This window comes from Pogoniulus pusillus, chromosome Z (genome assembly GCF_015220805.1).
Source record: "Pogoniulus pusillus isolate bPogPus1 chromosome Z, bPogPus1.pri, whole genome shotgun sequence".
NCBI classification, from domain to species: Eukaryota; Metazoa; Chordata; class Aves; order Piciformes; family Lybiidae; genus Pogoniulus; species Pogoniulus pusillus.
The window spans coordinates 5,422,318-5,437,602 of NC_087309.1; the positions used below are offsets into that span (position 1 = coordinate 5,422,318).

General features: G+C 47.3%; 1 protein-coding gene across 1 annotated transcript; it reads right to left on the minus strand.

Moving 5' to 3' along the window:
* Window positions 1-1,205: 1,205 nt before the first annotated feature.
* On the minus strand, window positions 1,206-14,443 carry NIM1K (NIM1 serine/threonine protein kinase). The gene is made up of 3 exons (XM_064176682.1): window positions 14,022-14,443; window positions 6,696-6,964; window positions 1,206-2,051 (listed from the first exon to the last, which is right to left on the minus strand). Exons 1-3 carry the CDS (start codon window positions 14,311-14,313, stop codon window positions 1,305-1,307), a joined length of 1,308 nt encoding a protein of 435 aa, XP_064032752.1. The 5' UTR covers window positions 14,314-14,443; the 3' UTR covers window positions 1,206-1,304.
* Between the last annotated feature and the right edge of the window lie 842 nt (window positions 14,444-15,285).

The window sequence follows — 15,285 nt, forward strand, 5'->3', positions numbered from 1 at the left end:
TCCTGCTTGTAAATTTGAAAGCACCAGCTCTACCTCTGTAAACTTTTTATTGCTATGCCTGCCTTACCTGAAATCATACAGGCTTTACCTCTTGCCTAAGGCATGTCAGCTATGCCTCTTCAGAGAAAGACAGCTACTGCACTTCTGTGCTATTTTGAGTTATGCTGTTGGAAGGTGAAAGCATAAAATAAGTCATTACAGCTGAAAATTGGAGTGGCTGTATCTTGGTGATACTTGGAACAGCTGGAATTGTCAGGCTCTCCTACTTGTAATTTGCAGTGGTCAAGCCTTTCTGCCAGCCTTTGCCAGAGTGGTAAGGCAGGAGTTACACAGTGTGAGTCTGTAATGCTCAGTGTATACATGGATTTAGTTACTCGTTGTATTCAGCTTATTAATACCCAGTACTAAAGAAACAGTTTAAAACTATATGGATTTTGGAGTATGTTAAAGTCTTTTTTGTTATTGGAGTGCAAGTAGTTCTGGACTGTGAAACTCATGCAAGCAATGAAAGGTGATGGAAGGATAGTAGGTAGTAGCCCAACTAGAAGTGCACTAGGAATCATCAACCACACAGGCAGGGTTAAAGCAGCATATCCTAACTTGCCTTTCTGAACTGTGACATTCAGAACTGTGGTAAACAAGCACTGCTGTTTTTTGTGGTGTTTCATTTTTATAAGAGAGGCTCTGAAATTTACTTCAAAGCTTCCTTGGCAAATTAAACATGAATTTGCAATTGTTTAATTCTCTGCCAAAACTCTCCTGGTTTACACTGGTAAAGTTGTTTCATGCTCAGGTGCAGCTCTTCAAGAAATGAGCACTGAAGACTACACAAAGTGCGATTGAATCATGGAACGCACTGAGTTGGAAGGGACTCTTTAAAGGTCTTAAAGTCCAATCTGCTTGCAGTAAGCAGGGACATCCCCAGCTAGATAGGTTGGTTAGAGTCTCATCAGGCCTGACTTTTCTCAGGGATGAAGTCTTCTCCCACCTCCCTGGGTAACTTGTTAGCATTCCAGCACCCTCATAGTAAAGATCTTCCTACTGTCCATGTACTACAGGCAGTACTAAAAGATCACCTTCACTGACAATCCCTTACCTCCTCTTGCACTGTCTCTACTGCGTCATGGAGCAAAGGACAAACACGCATAGGAGGTCTCTATTTGGGTGCTTCCCTGTGACTTGAGACATGCAAAGGAGGTGAGGCATTTTTGGTTTATTCAAAAATTACAAAACTTGACACTAGAACTTGGGAAAGGTGAATAAAACTCTGCTAAATGTGCTGAGTATAAAGCCTGCAGTGCAGTTCATAAAACAGAACACAGCTTGGATGTGTGCTTCAGCCTGCTGTATGAATGGATTGTTCTCAGCTCTTGTTCCTTGGGGTCTGGGTGGGACATGATAGGAACACATTCAAGTGCCCTTCTCTTCTGTACTCTGTGCAAAACAATTCTGTAGACGCCTGTTATTGAGCTGCGCGCGTCTCTTCCCTGGTTATTTTGAATGTGCTCTTCTGTGATTCCCAGATCTTCCAGAGTGTTTTTCACTTCCATTTCTTCTTCTTTGAGTGTACTGACCTCTGATAAATACTTTGGATCCAGTTTAAATGGCTGTAAAGGTCTGGGGTACTGTATTCCTTGCATCCACTCACTGTTCATTATAAGTTTGACGGAGTATCGTTCAGTTGGTACAGGCTGAAGGACTCCTTTTATCAGTTTCTGGCAAGTTTCTGAGAGGCAGGAAGGCAAAGTGTATGTTCCTTCAAGAATGCACTTTTTCAGTTTGGCTACTGTATCTGCCCGAAAGGGCATGATACCTGTTGTCATAAAGTATAGCAGGATCCCCAGTGCCCAGATGTCTACATAAATGCCGACATAGTTCTCATCTCGGAAGAGTTCAGGAGCAGCATACGGAGGAGAGCCACAGAAAGTATTTAAAGTTTCCTCTCTTCTACTTACTGTGCTGAATCCAAAGTCTCCCACCTTAACACAGGTGTTACTGGTATAGAAGACATTTTCTGCTTTCAAGTCCCGGTGAATTATGTTATTCTCATGCTGCAGAACAAGAGGAAACGTTGGTATTAACAAACTCTCTCACCAGAAAACTCTCGAGTGACTCACCTTTACCAGTTGATTACCACAGAGAAGGAAGGGACTTGTTTTGGACAAATGAGCAGGAAAGAAGCACTGCAACAGAAATGTTAGCTAAACAAATTTAACTGAATTCTTTACTAATACAAAAAGAGTGGGGATGGGAAGAAGCATGCAGTAGCACTCAACTTGTTAACTAAACCCCAGCTGTTCTCATGGAGTAGATTTGTGATGGCATCACGGCTCGTCCTACAAGACTAGATGCTTTTTCAGGGTTCAGAACACTTGCTTTTGCAGTTACTATATTTCTGTAATGATGTAAGTAACAAACAATTTTAACTTAATTCTGGTTTTGTGTATATTGTTAGCTGGTGGATTTAGGAAGAGAAAGAGTTAAGTTCACCTAGGGAATGTAATCACAGATAAGAGAGGCATTTAGTGCCATGGTCTAGTTGACTGGCTAGGGCTGGGTGCTAGGTTGGACTGGATGATCTTGAAGGTCTCTTTAAACCTGGTTGATTCTGTGATTCTATGATTCTGTGGAGAGTTTGTGGCTGAGAAGGACCACGGACTTGTGCCTTGTGGTATTTCATGTTGTTGCAGGATGCCAAGTTCAGTGCTGGTTTCAAGTGTTAAAAGTCTTGAGACTTAATATTAAACATGTTAACATTAACCCATAATGCAGTAACTTGTACTTTTGGGGTTGGAAATGGCTGTACTAGCCAAGGACTCGAACCTGATTTGCTCAGCTTAGTGGCAGGATGAGTGTCTTGAATAGGTAAGAGTTTGGCTTCATCGTTGAAAGAAATAGGAGAAGCAGATGCGCTTAATCACAGTATCACAGTATCACACAGTATCATCAGGGTTGGAAGAGACCTCACAGATCATCAAGTCCAACCCTTTACCACAGAGCTCAAGGCCAGACCATGGCACCAAGTGCCACGTCCAGTCCTGCCTTGAACAGCCCCAGGGACGGCGACTCCACCACCTCCCCGGGCAGCCCATTCCAGTGTCCAATGACTCTCTCAGTGAAGAACTTTCTCCTCACCTCCAGCCTAAATCTCCCCTGGCGCAGCCTGAGGCTGTGTCCTCTTGTTCACAGTATCACAGTATCACAGTATCACCAAGGTTGGAAGAGACCTCACAGATCATCAAGTCCAACCCTTTACCACAGTGCCCAAGGCTAGACCATGGCACCAAGTGCCACATCCAACCTTGCCTTGAACTGCCCCAGGGACGGCGACTCCACCACCTCCCCAGGCAGCCCATTCCAGTGCCTAATGACTCTCTCAGTGAAGAACTTTCTCCTCACCTCGAGCCGAAATTTCCCCTGGCACAGCCTGAGGCTGTGTCCTCTTGTTCTGGAGCTTGCCACCTGAGAGAAGAGAGCAACCTCCTCCTGGCCACAACCACCCCTCAGGTAGTTGTAGACAGCAATAAGGTCACCCCTGAGCCTCCTCTTCTCCAGGCTAAACAACCCCAGCTCCCTAAGCCTCTCCTCGTAGGGCTTGTGCTCAAGGCCTCTCACCAGCCTCGTCGCCCTTCTCTGGACATGCTCAAGCATCTCAGTGTCCTTCCTAAACTGGGGGGCCCAGAACTGAACGCAGTACTCGAGGTGTGGTCTGACCAGTGCAGAGTACAGGGGCAGAATGACCTCCCTGCTCCTGCTGACCACACCACTCCTGATACAAGCCAGGATGCCACTGGCTCTCTTGGCCACCTGGGCACACTGCTGGCTCATGTTCAGGCGGGTATCAATCAGCACCCCCAGATCCCTCTCTGTCTGGCTGCTCTCCAGCCACTCTGGCCCCAGCCTGTATCTCTGCATGGGGTTGTTGTGGCCAAAGTGCAGCACCCTGCACTTGGAGCTATTGAACCCCATCCCATTGGCCTCTGCCCATCTGTCCAGGCGGTCAAGGTCCTGCTGCAGAGCCCTTCTGCCCTCCAACCCAGCCACATCTGCCCCCAGCTTGGTGTCATCTGCAAACTTGCTGATGACTGACTCCATGCCCTCATCCAGATCATCTATGAAGATGTTAAAGAGGATGGGGCCCAGCACTGATCCCTGAGGGACACCACTCTCTGCCCCACCCTTTGAAGTAACAAGGTGAAGGATCTGGGGCAGTAGGGAAACCTTTCGGCATCCTAAGAGTTTTTAAACTGGCAGCAGTAGCAGGTGATGATCTCCTCTCCTAGCCGTGGACTGGCAGCAGTGAGGTGGGACTTAGGAAGTCTGGGTTTGGCGGCTTAGCGATCAAATGGCTTGCAGATGTCGGTATGGGTAGGTGAAGAGCTTAGCCAGCTGCACAGCTTGTATTTAACGCTAAAAAACAAACCAACGTTAAAATGCAAAACAAGTGCCGGGAGTTGCAGATTTAGCTGTTCAATGGGAAAGATGTCGAAGCTAATCGCTTATAGGACCTGCGATCATATGTCAAATCACATGAAAAAGACACACTGCCTATGTACAGCAGTTTGCAACACGGTCTCTAGTTCACCTCCAGCCCGGGGAACATCCTGGGTTTTGGTTTCGCCTGAGGCTGTGAGGTGAGTAGGAGCCAGGAGAGGGCGCCCGGAGCCAGCTTGCACCAACCATTGCTGCCAGGTCTCAAGCTTGCAGAGCAGCCTTAGGGATTTCTGTGCAGTTCTTTGAAGTATCTTGGTTAATACGCAAGGTTCAGAGGATCTGATGCAGTAGATGACTGCACCTTTTCTGCCTTTACAAGCTGCTTTGGGCTATACACGAATAACATCATCCTAAATCCAGTTGCAATACTGGGAGACTAGGCAAGGAGAGTGATTTGCCATTGGAATGGGCTGCCCAGGGAGGTGGTGGAGTCACTGTCCCTGGAGGTGTTCAAGAAAAGACTGGATGAGGCACTTAGTGCCATGGTCTAGCTGACTGAGTAGGGCTGGGGGATAGGTTGGTCTGGATGATCTTGGAGGTCTCTTCCAACCTTGTTGATTCTATGATTCTATGATCTTGGAGATCTCTTCCAACCTGGTTGATTCTATGATTCTATGACTTGCTGGGTGTTAACTTCATGGAGCCATGCCAAAGCAAGCACCAGGAATTAACTGTCTCAATTGCCAGTCTATCATGTTTGTTAATAAGCAAGCTGGAAGTTTGCAACACTCAAATATGCCTGGAAGTGTTGTCTGAAACACTTTCTCCTAGTGGAAGTGTGACTGATCCTGTGTCTTGAAATAGCTGAGGGAAAGCAATGGAACTTTGTAAACTCCTGCTTAAGAGCAGCTTAAAGCAGACAGGAGAACACTGGTGCTAGGGAGATGGTTCCACCCACCCAGGTGTTCCCAGTTCATGGTTTGGACAGATTCACTCTGTGCTGGATCAAGAGCTGGCTGGATGGCAGAGCTCAGAGAGTGGTGGTGAATGGTGCCACATCCAGTTGGCAGCTGTCACTGGTGGTGTTCCCCAAGGATCAGTGCTGGGCCCAGTCCTGTTCAATATCTTTATTGATAATCTGGATGAGGGGATTGAGTCCAGCATCAGTAGGTTTGCAGATGACACCAAGCTAGGAGCAGGTGTGGATCTGTTGGAAGGTAGGAGAGCCCTGCAGAGGGACCTGGACAGGCTGGATGGGTGGGCAGAGGCCAATGGGATGAGACTGAACAAGGCCAAGTGCAGGGTTCTGCACTTTGGCCACAACAACCCCAAGCAGCACTACAGGCTGGGGACTGAGTGTCTGGAGAGCAGCCAGGAGGAAAGGGACCTGGGGGTACTGATAGATAGTAAGCTGAAGATGAGCCAGCAGTGTGCCCAGGTGGCCAAGAGAGCCAATGGCATCCTGGCCTGCATCAGGAACAGTGTGGCCAGCAGGACAAGGGAGGTTATTCTGCCCCTGTACTCAGCACTGCTCAGGCCACACCTTGAGTCCTGTGTCCAGTTCTGGGCTCCTCAATTCAAGTGAGATGTTGAGGTGCTGGAACATGTCCAGAGAAGGGCAACAAAGCTGGTGAGGGGCCTGCAGCACAAACCCTATGAGGAGAGGTTGAGGGAGCTGGGCCTGTTTAGCCTGGAGAAGAGGAGACTCAGGGGTGATCTTATTACTGTCTACAACTACCTGAAGGGGCATTGTAGCCAGGTGGGGGGTGGCCTCTTCTCCCAGGCAGCCAGCAATAGAACAAGGGGACACAGTCTCAAGTTGTGCCAGGGGTAGGTATAGGCTGGATATTAGGAAGAAGTTCTTCCCAGAGAGAGTGATTGGCATTGGAATGGGCTGCCCAGGGAGGTGGTGGAGGCACCGTCCCTTGGGGGTCTTCAAGAAAAGCCTGGCTGAGGCACTTAGTGCCATGGTCTGGTTGATTGGATAGGGCTGGGTGCTAGGTTGGACTGGATGATCTTGGAGGTCTCTTCCAACCTGGTTGATTCTATGATTCTATGATTCTATGATTCAATCTCCTCCCAAAAATCTGTCACCAGAGAGACAGTAAATGGAAGTGGATATAAATGCCTTCTCTCAGATACTTTTAAGACATCTCTGCCTTTTTCCCTCCAGAAATACAGGCCTGAAATATTGGTAAGCAGCAAACACTGTAGTTGAAAAAACACCAAACCAAACCATCTCCCAGAGCAGTGGGACTCACCATGTGTTTCACAGCAGACACAATCTGGGAGAAGATTATCTTGCACTCTGTTTCTAGCATCTTCCCTTCTGTACTGATTTTAGTGAAGAGCTCCCCACCGCCTGCGTACTCCATCACCAGATACAGCTTTGAGAATGTCTCCATCACTTCGTACAGCCTGATGATATTTGGGTGGTGCAGCTTTTCCATGCTGGATATCTCACACGATAGCAAGCGCTGAGTCTTCCGGTCCAGCTTTGCCTTATCCAGAATCTTAATCGCAACTTTCTCTGAAAAGAAAAATGCTTTCCCGTGTTGTTAATGTCATAGCTGCAAGTGGTGATACTATTTAATTACATCTGTGCTCGACCAGAGGAGCACAGCAAAATGTCACCTCCAAGTGTAAGGTTCGGCACCTGGGTCAGCGCAATCCCAAGCACAACTGCAGGATGAGTGATGAATGGCTGAGAGCAGCCCTGAGGAAAAGGACCTGGGGGTCTGGGTTGATGAAGAGCTCAGCATGAACCTGCAGTGTGAGTGCAGCCCAAACAGCAACCCCGTGCTGGGCTGCAGCAAGAGCAGTGTGGGCAGCAGGGCAAGGGAGGGGATTCTGACCCTTTACTCTGCTCTCCTCAGACCTCACCTGGAGAACTGTGTGCTGGTCTGGAGCCCCCAGCACAAGAAGGGCATGGAACTGTTAGTGCAAGTCTGAAAGAGTCCATGAAGATGCTGAGAGGGCTGCAGCAGCTCTGCTGTGAGGACAGGCTGAGAGAGTTGGGGCTCTGCAGCCTGGAGAAGGCTTTGAGGAGACTTTATAGTGGCCTTTCAGTATCTGAAGGGGACCTACAGGAAGGCTTGGGAGTGACTATTGACAAGGTCTTGTAATGACAGAATGAGGAGGAATGGGTTTAAACTGGCAGAAAGGAGATTGAAACTGGATGTTAGTTCTTTGCAGTGAGGGTGGTGAGACACTGGCACAGGTTGCCCAGAGAGGCTGTGTCTGCTCCTTCCCTGGAGGTGTTCAAGGCAAGGTTGGATGAGGCCTTGAGCAACCTATACTAGTCGGAGGTGTCCCTGCCTGTGGCAAGGGGTTGGAACTGGATGATCTCTGAAGTCCCTTCCAAGCTAAATCATTCTATGAGCTTATGATTCCATGAGTATAAGCTAAGCTACAGAGGCTGTGGTGCCCTGCAGCCTTTTGCACACACTCATGCAGTTTTCCATCTAGGACATTATACTCACTGCTGAGGTAGCTTAAGGCTGGCAGAGTACCACAAGGGCTAACCAAATCATCTGCTGTCTTGGTTGCTCCACTGCTGTCAGGCTAATATGTGTCTGATGGTCACAGTTACAGCATCTGCTCTCACTGTCTAGTACTGGTCAATAAAGGCTGCTTCCTCTTTCATTGCTGCCTCTGTGTTTGAGGTGAGCTAGGCCTGAACCTGGTACTTGTGACTAATGAAGGTGTCAAATTTAAATGCTTTGTTTCAGGACAGAAGAACCTGGGGGTAATTTCCAAGCTCTGGCTACAACCCTGCCAGATTATGGTGCAGGGATGTTTCTAGATTGGTGTGACTTACAGAACTTTCCCTCTTCTTACCCTATACCCCTACAAGCACTCAGTTACCACAGTCAACGTTATAAAGGTTTGCCTCTAAGGCACTGCTCAGGCCACACCTTGAGTCCTGTGTCCAGTTCTGGGCTCCTCAATTCAGGAGATGCTGAGGTGCTGGAAGGTGCCCAGAGAAGGGTGACAAAGCTGGTGAGGGGCCTGGAGCACAGCCCTGTGAGGAGAGGCTGAGGGAGCTGGGGGTGTGCAGCCTGCAGCAGAAGAGGCTCAGGGCAGAGCTCATTGCTGTCTACAACTACATGAAGGGAGGTTGTAGCCAGGTGGGGTTGGGCTCTTCTACCAGGCAACCAGCAACAGAATGAGGAGACACAGTCTCAAGCTGTGCCAGGGTAGGTCTAGGCTGGATGTTAGGAGGAAGTTGTTGCCAGAGAGAGTGATTGGCATTGGAATGGGCTGCCCAGGGAGGTGGTGGAGTCACCATCCCTGGAGCTGTTCAGGAAAAGCCTGGATGAGGCACTTAGTGCCATGGTTTAGTTGATTGGACAGGGCTGGTTGATAGGTTGGACTGAATGATCTTGCAGGTACTGTAAGCAGATGTTGATCTTGTTAAAGGTACTGAGTTTCCCTTGGTGTGCCTGCTTTCACAAAAGGCCCATGCTGAGCTTAGGGCAGTCTTCCCATACTGCTGCTCTCCAACCTGTTCCACACTTTCTACTGAGTCTCTTAGTAACGTGGGCACCTACTGCTGCCTGTGTGGAGGAGGAAATGCAGTTGTTGACTGGTAATAGCACACAAGAGTGACCCTGGCAGGGCCCTGACTGGTGACCTAGGAGAGGAAGACTAAAACCTTTGTTGTGTTGGTAACTGATAATCTAAACCAAGATGAAAGAGCATCAGTGTGCAGTGGGTAACATTCACACAAGGAAGTGCTTGGATAACAATTCTTACAACATGAACTATACAACTGCATCATTAAATCCCAATTTAGATAAGCTGGGGGTACTTAGGCTTCCAAAAAAAAAACAACCCAGAACACAAAAAAAACCTCAAGTCAGTAAATTCCTTCCCTTTCTTTTGGATAGAAATTGGTATTTGTTTTCTGGTTATTTTTTTTCTGCAAATTTTTAAAAGGAAAGGGAAAAAAGGAAAAAAAGACCCAAACCAAAACAGTCCAGGTTTGGAACTGAAGGGTCTGATCCTGTTCACACATGAAGTTAAATCAGGGCTGAGCTCCTTTAGAATCATAGAATAGAATAATAGAATCAATTAGGTTGGAAGAGAACTCCAAGATCATCCAGTCCAACCTATCCCCCAGCCCTAGCCAGTCAACCAGACCATGGCACTAAGTGCCTCATCCAGGCTTTGCTTCAACACCTCCAGGGACAGTGCCTCCACCACCTCCCTGGGCAGCCCATTCCAATGCCAATCACTCTCTCTGACAACAACTTCCTCCTAACATCCAGCCTAGACCTACCCTGACACAACCTAAGACTGTGTCCCCTTGTTCTGTTGCTGGTTGCCTGGTAGAAGAGACCAACCCCCACCTGGCTACAGCCTCCCTTCAGGTAGTTGTAGACGGCAATGAGCTCTGCCCTGAGCCTCCTCTACTGCAGGCTGCACACCCCCAGCTCCCTCAGCCTCTCCTCACAGGGTTTGTGTTCCAGGCCCCTCACCAACCTTTTCACCCTTCTCTGGACACGTTCCAGCACCTCAACATCTCTCTTGAATTGAGGAGCCCAGAACTAGACACAGTACTCAAGGTGTGGCCTGACCAGTGCTGAGTACAGGGGCAGAATAACCTCCCTTGTCCTGCTGGCCACACTGCTCCTGATGCAGGCCAGGATGCCATTGGCTCTCTTGGCCACCTGGGCACACTGCTGCCTCATCTTCAGCCTACTATCCACCAGTACTCCCAGGTCCCTTTCTTCCTGGCTGCTTTCCAGCCACTCTGTCCCCAGGCATTCATAACTGCAGTTGCATATAAATGGTATGCAAAGAAATAAGGTAAAAACCCCTGACACCCTCCTGTTTTTAAAACTTGTTCCACTCTACTTCCAAAAATTGCTTTTGTTACAAATCCTGTATCACACTTGCATGGCAGCAAGTGCTGAACAGGTGTTCATTTTAGAGCATTTTTAGCAGTCATCTCATTTACCAAAATACCAAAACTGAGTAGCAGGAGATTTTGTTTGATGGCAGGTGGTGTATGCTGAGGTTTGGAAAGAGCTAGCTGAAGTCATAGAATCATAGAATCAGCCAGGTTGGAAGAGACCTCCAAGACCATCCAGTCCAACCTAGCACGCAGCCCTGCCCAATCAACCAGACCACGACATTAAGTGCCCCATCCAGGCTTTGCTTCAACACCTCCAGGAATGGCAACTCCACCACCTCCCTGGGCAGCCCATTCCAATGCCAATCACTCTCTCTGGCAGGAACTTCCTCCTAACATCCAGCCTAGACCTCCCCTGGTACAGCTTGAGACTGTGTCCCCTTGTTCTGTTGATGGGTGCCCAGGACAAGAGGCCAACCCCACCTGGCTACAGCCTCCCTTCAGGTAGTTGTAGACAGCAATGAGCTCTGCCCTGAGCCTCCTCTTCTGCAGGCTGCACACCCCCAGCTCCCTCAGCCTCTCCTCACAGGGCTGCACTTCAGGCCCCTCACCAGCTTTGTCACCCTTCTCTGGTTTCTTTCCAGCATCTCAACATCTCTCTTGAATTGAGGAGCCCAGAACTGGACACAATAACATTAAGATTACACATAATTAAGATTACATGTAACATTAATATTACATATAACATTAATTATTACAGTAACAGTAATACTACATCAGATAAAAGGTTAGGAAATCATTTCAGGAAGAAGTGATATATGCTATGGTGGCAGCAGGAAACAACACAAACAGAACAAAGTTAAAATTGCTTTTAAAAAGCAGCAGACTTTTGTAGCAGTTGTTTCACATTAGACTGGTTTTTCACTAGCTGTGAAGTCTGGACTGCATCTGTACAGCTGCACTAACACACTACTTTTATCAGCTGGAAGGTTAAGTAGAATAAAGGTTACACAGAGCTTAGGAATCTAAGAGTCCTTAGCCAGAAAAACTCCACAGGACTGGAGAAAATCTCTGCCAGAATTCAGGTTAATGAATTCAGGCTTTGCTCCTGAATAGCCTGATACACATCACAGCACCATGCATCCTGCATCCTGCATCCTTACAAAACAAATAAGGTTCTTCATCCAGTATGAGCCAGCAGTTTTTACCTCTCTCCCAGTAAAAACCTTTTTCATCTATCCTGCTGTGACAAGGTGGCTACTGAACACCACATAGATCTCAGAAACCCATCTTAACAAAGAATAAAATGCTTTGCTTCTTTAGTATAGGATGACATAAGGTAAGACCTTATGAAAAGACCATACTTAGAACTTAACTGTATGGTTGAACTGAGCAGCTGAGCAGCTGCCTGATGCATGTGCCTGTCCCTTCCACAAGGACTCAAACTGCATTAATAACAAAGCCTTTGTACATGCACAATCAGCAACACCCCCCCCCCCCCCCACCCCCCCACCCCCCCAGCTTGTAGTCATTAGAACTTCACAGGAGCATCATTACTGACACAGCGATGTGTCTCAGGGTGTGTGTCTGCATGCATCCATGCATGTTCCTATTCTCCCATCCACACACTGTACTTTATGAGGACAGGTAAGCTCACAGGCAGAGATGAGTCAAAGGATGTTTGTCTTTCAACCTTACTTCCCCTCGTGACAGTTGCAAGCTTACTATTGAGAAATTAACTTCTTGCCCAGTGAACATTTTAACCAAAAAACCTAAAACAAATCAAAGATAAATTTGAGAGATTTCTGGTAAAAAGGAACGTGTTCAAGGGGAACAAAGGTATTTAGTTTGTCCAAGCTTACTGTATTCACCAAAGTTCAACATTTTCCAGTCAGCTCTGTTAGAGACAGCAACCTGTCTCCTAAGTAAGTCTGACAGGCAAAAAGTTCATTCAAGTCAAGTGCATGACTTCCTCTCATTAGCATTCCTCCTGTTCCCAAGTACAGGAGCAGAATTCCCTCCAACGGTAAGCACAGGGCAGCTTTCTCTGGAAGAACAGATATCACAGAGCAGAAGAGGAAATAGCTTGCTGTGGGCTGAGTAGGGCAGAGATGCTTTTCTGAAACAAGCAAATCCAAAGAAAAGTCCACAGCCAGGTAAAGTAACCTCCAGCCATATGCAGGCTTAGATTTGGGGGAAAAAAAAATAAATACCATCATTTCCCTACTTTGATTCCCAGTGCAACAACTGCAGCACACGGGATAAACATGAGCTCTCACACTTCTGCAGTCTGGGCTGAACGAGGTGCTTAGGGAAAACAATACATGCAGCATGAGGGGTTTGACACATATTGTCTCCTGTAAGATAGTCTACAACTACCTGAGGGGTGGTTGTGGCCAGGAGGAGGTTGCTCTCTTCTCTCAGGTGGCCAGCACCAGAACGAGAGGACACAGCCTCAGGCTGCACCAGGGGAGATTTAGGCTGGAGGTGAGGAGAAAGTTCTTCCCTGAGAGAGTCATTGGACACTGGAATGGGCTGCCCGGGGAGGTGGTGGAGTCGCCGTCCCTGGGGCTGTTCAAGGCAGGACTGGACATGGCACTTGGTGCCATGGTCTGGCCTTGAGCTCTGTGGTAAAGGGTTGGACTTGATGATCTGTGAGGTCTCTTCCAACCTTGGTGATACTGTGATACTGTGATAATAGAGTCAAGGACAGTTCAATCAAACTGGAAAGGAAAGACTATGAGGAAGAAAAAAGATACTAGTGTATAAAGATGCAGGGAAATCAAGTCATCCCTGAGGGAAAACAAGAACTGTTTCTATTATTGCCAGGTACCCAAAGAGGTGGGACAGAGGAAGTCTTAGATAATTGCAGTGTTAGCTGTAGTTACTTAGCCTTTCTTAGCTTCCTAGAAGCAGCACATAGAGTGCTTTCCTGTAATTAAAAAAGCAAAGCAACTGACAAGTCAACACCAACCCCAGTTTGGCTCTACAAGAACTAATTTCCTTGCACTTGCTCAGCTCACGTCTAGAGCCCTGGTTTCAGCAGTAACGAACCACCTGTAAATGAGTCAGTAAAGCAGGTATAACATCTCACCAGAATTACTGCAGTGAAGGAAAAGCTTCATCCACTTGTGATGAAACAAAGGAAGCCTTGCTAACTTCAGCTGTAGGCAGGAGCAGCTGCCTTGGGGGGTTCACTACCTATAGCCCTGCAGTTTGTGGGGTGGGCAAGAAGGCAAGTGGACAGGATGAGTTGTGGGAGGGAAGGCACAGCACTGTGTTTGAGCTGTGGAAATGAGACATGGTAACACCATAAAGTGCAGACACAAACTTCTCTTGTAATAGCTGCTGACTAGAGAAAATATTTCTACTTTCTTTAAAGGCTAATCCAAACTTAAGCATTTATCTGTCACCTTACTTATAGATTCATTCAGCAGCAACAAAAAGACACCTACAGGCTCTTTGTATATTTCAGGCTCATGGAATCATAAAATCATAGAATCAATCAGGGTTGGAAGGGACCACAAGGATTATCTAGTTCTAACCCCCCTGGCAGGGACACCCCACCCTAGATCAGGCTGCCCACAGCCTCATCCAGACTCAAGACAGCATCTTGTCTCCCACAGAGGACCATTTGTATACACACAGAAGTAACACACGGAGGACCATTTGTATACACACACTAACACCTGCTCAGCACACCGGTGACCCACATAGCGGTGCCTACCTTTGGTTAGGGCATGAATTCCAAGCTTCACTTGCGAGAAGTTCCCACTTCCTATTTCTCCTCTGACTCGATAGAAGCCAATTCTCTTTCCAAGGGTTAATTCTCTCACCACTTTTTCGTTCTGGGACATGTCCTGCATTAATTTTTCGAAGGGGCTCAGCTTGTGCTGCCTGCTTTCTTCATCTCCTCCATAGCACTCTGGGTGCCCATCGTCATCTCCACTGTCCTCACGATTCCATCTGGAATAGCGGTGTTTTCCAAGACTTCCTCCATTCACATATCCTGTTGTCATAGTCTATAGGGTAATCACTTCCCCATTTGACAAGATGTCCCAACAAGGAGTTTCAATGAGATAAGTCTGTATGGATATGCAGTCCTGCCTATAACAGACACTGAGACAAACTTAGCAAAACAACTGATGTGAAGTCCATGGGCTAGTTTGGAAATTACTTCAGCCTCAAATCTGGCATATCTACATACTGCAGTTCTGCTCACAGTCAGAGGTAAAACTGGAAGCTGTTTACATCCATCTCTCACTAACAGATTGAGTGTGTCAGGATTTTCACCTACAAGGTAAAAGAGGCTTTGCAATTAGAAGTGTAAAATCTGCAAGAAAGTGGCAAGTTGCTCACTGTTGATGCAGTGCATTTGACACATGCAAAATATTTGACATGAATTTTCAGGCTTTAGCTGGCTGATTTGAAAACTAACCTGACAGATAAAGGTTAAACAAATAGTGAATCAACTACTCAGAAGAAACCCAGGTGCTTCCAGCTACTTTGGAATAGCTGACCTTAAAAGCATAATTCTCTTCTCCTTGATCCAGTAACCAGTTCAGGCGCTGAATGTAGGCTTTGCCTTTAATTCATGCTTCAGCCTGCGAGCTTGTTGTCGCTGTGCCTTGCGAATGTCACTGTGCCTTGAAGCCTTGCTGTAAAAAGTTTCTTGCTCGTCAGTTTCCTCCTCATGGCAAATTTACCGAAGGAATTGATCCTGGAAGACGATAGGAGAAGCACAATCTGTGTGCGAGGCAAAGGAAACACTGCGCCTCAGTGTCCCTGCAGTCACATGGCAGGACAATACAGGATTAAGTAACTGCAATGTCACGTTAACCCTCCTTTATTTAGCTGAGCTTTCTTTAACGCCTTGAGCCTTCTCAAACTTTTGCCAGATGCACGGTGTTCCTAAGCAGACAGACGAAGAAAGTCATTAAAACCTTTACATAACTGCCATGCACTTCGCTCAACGCCGCCGCAGCACACAT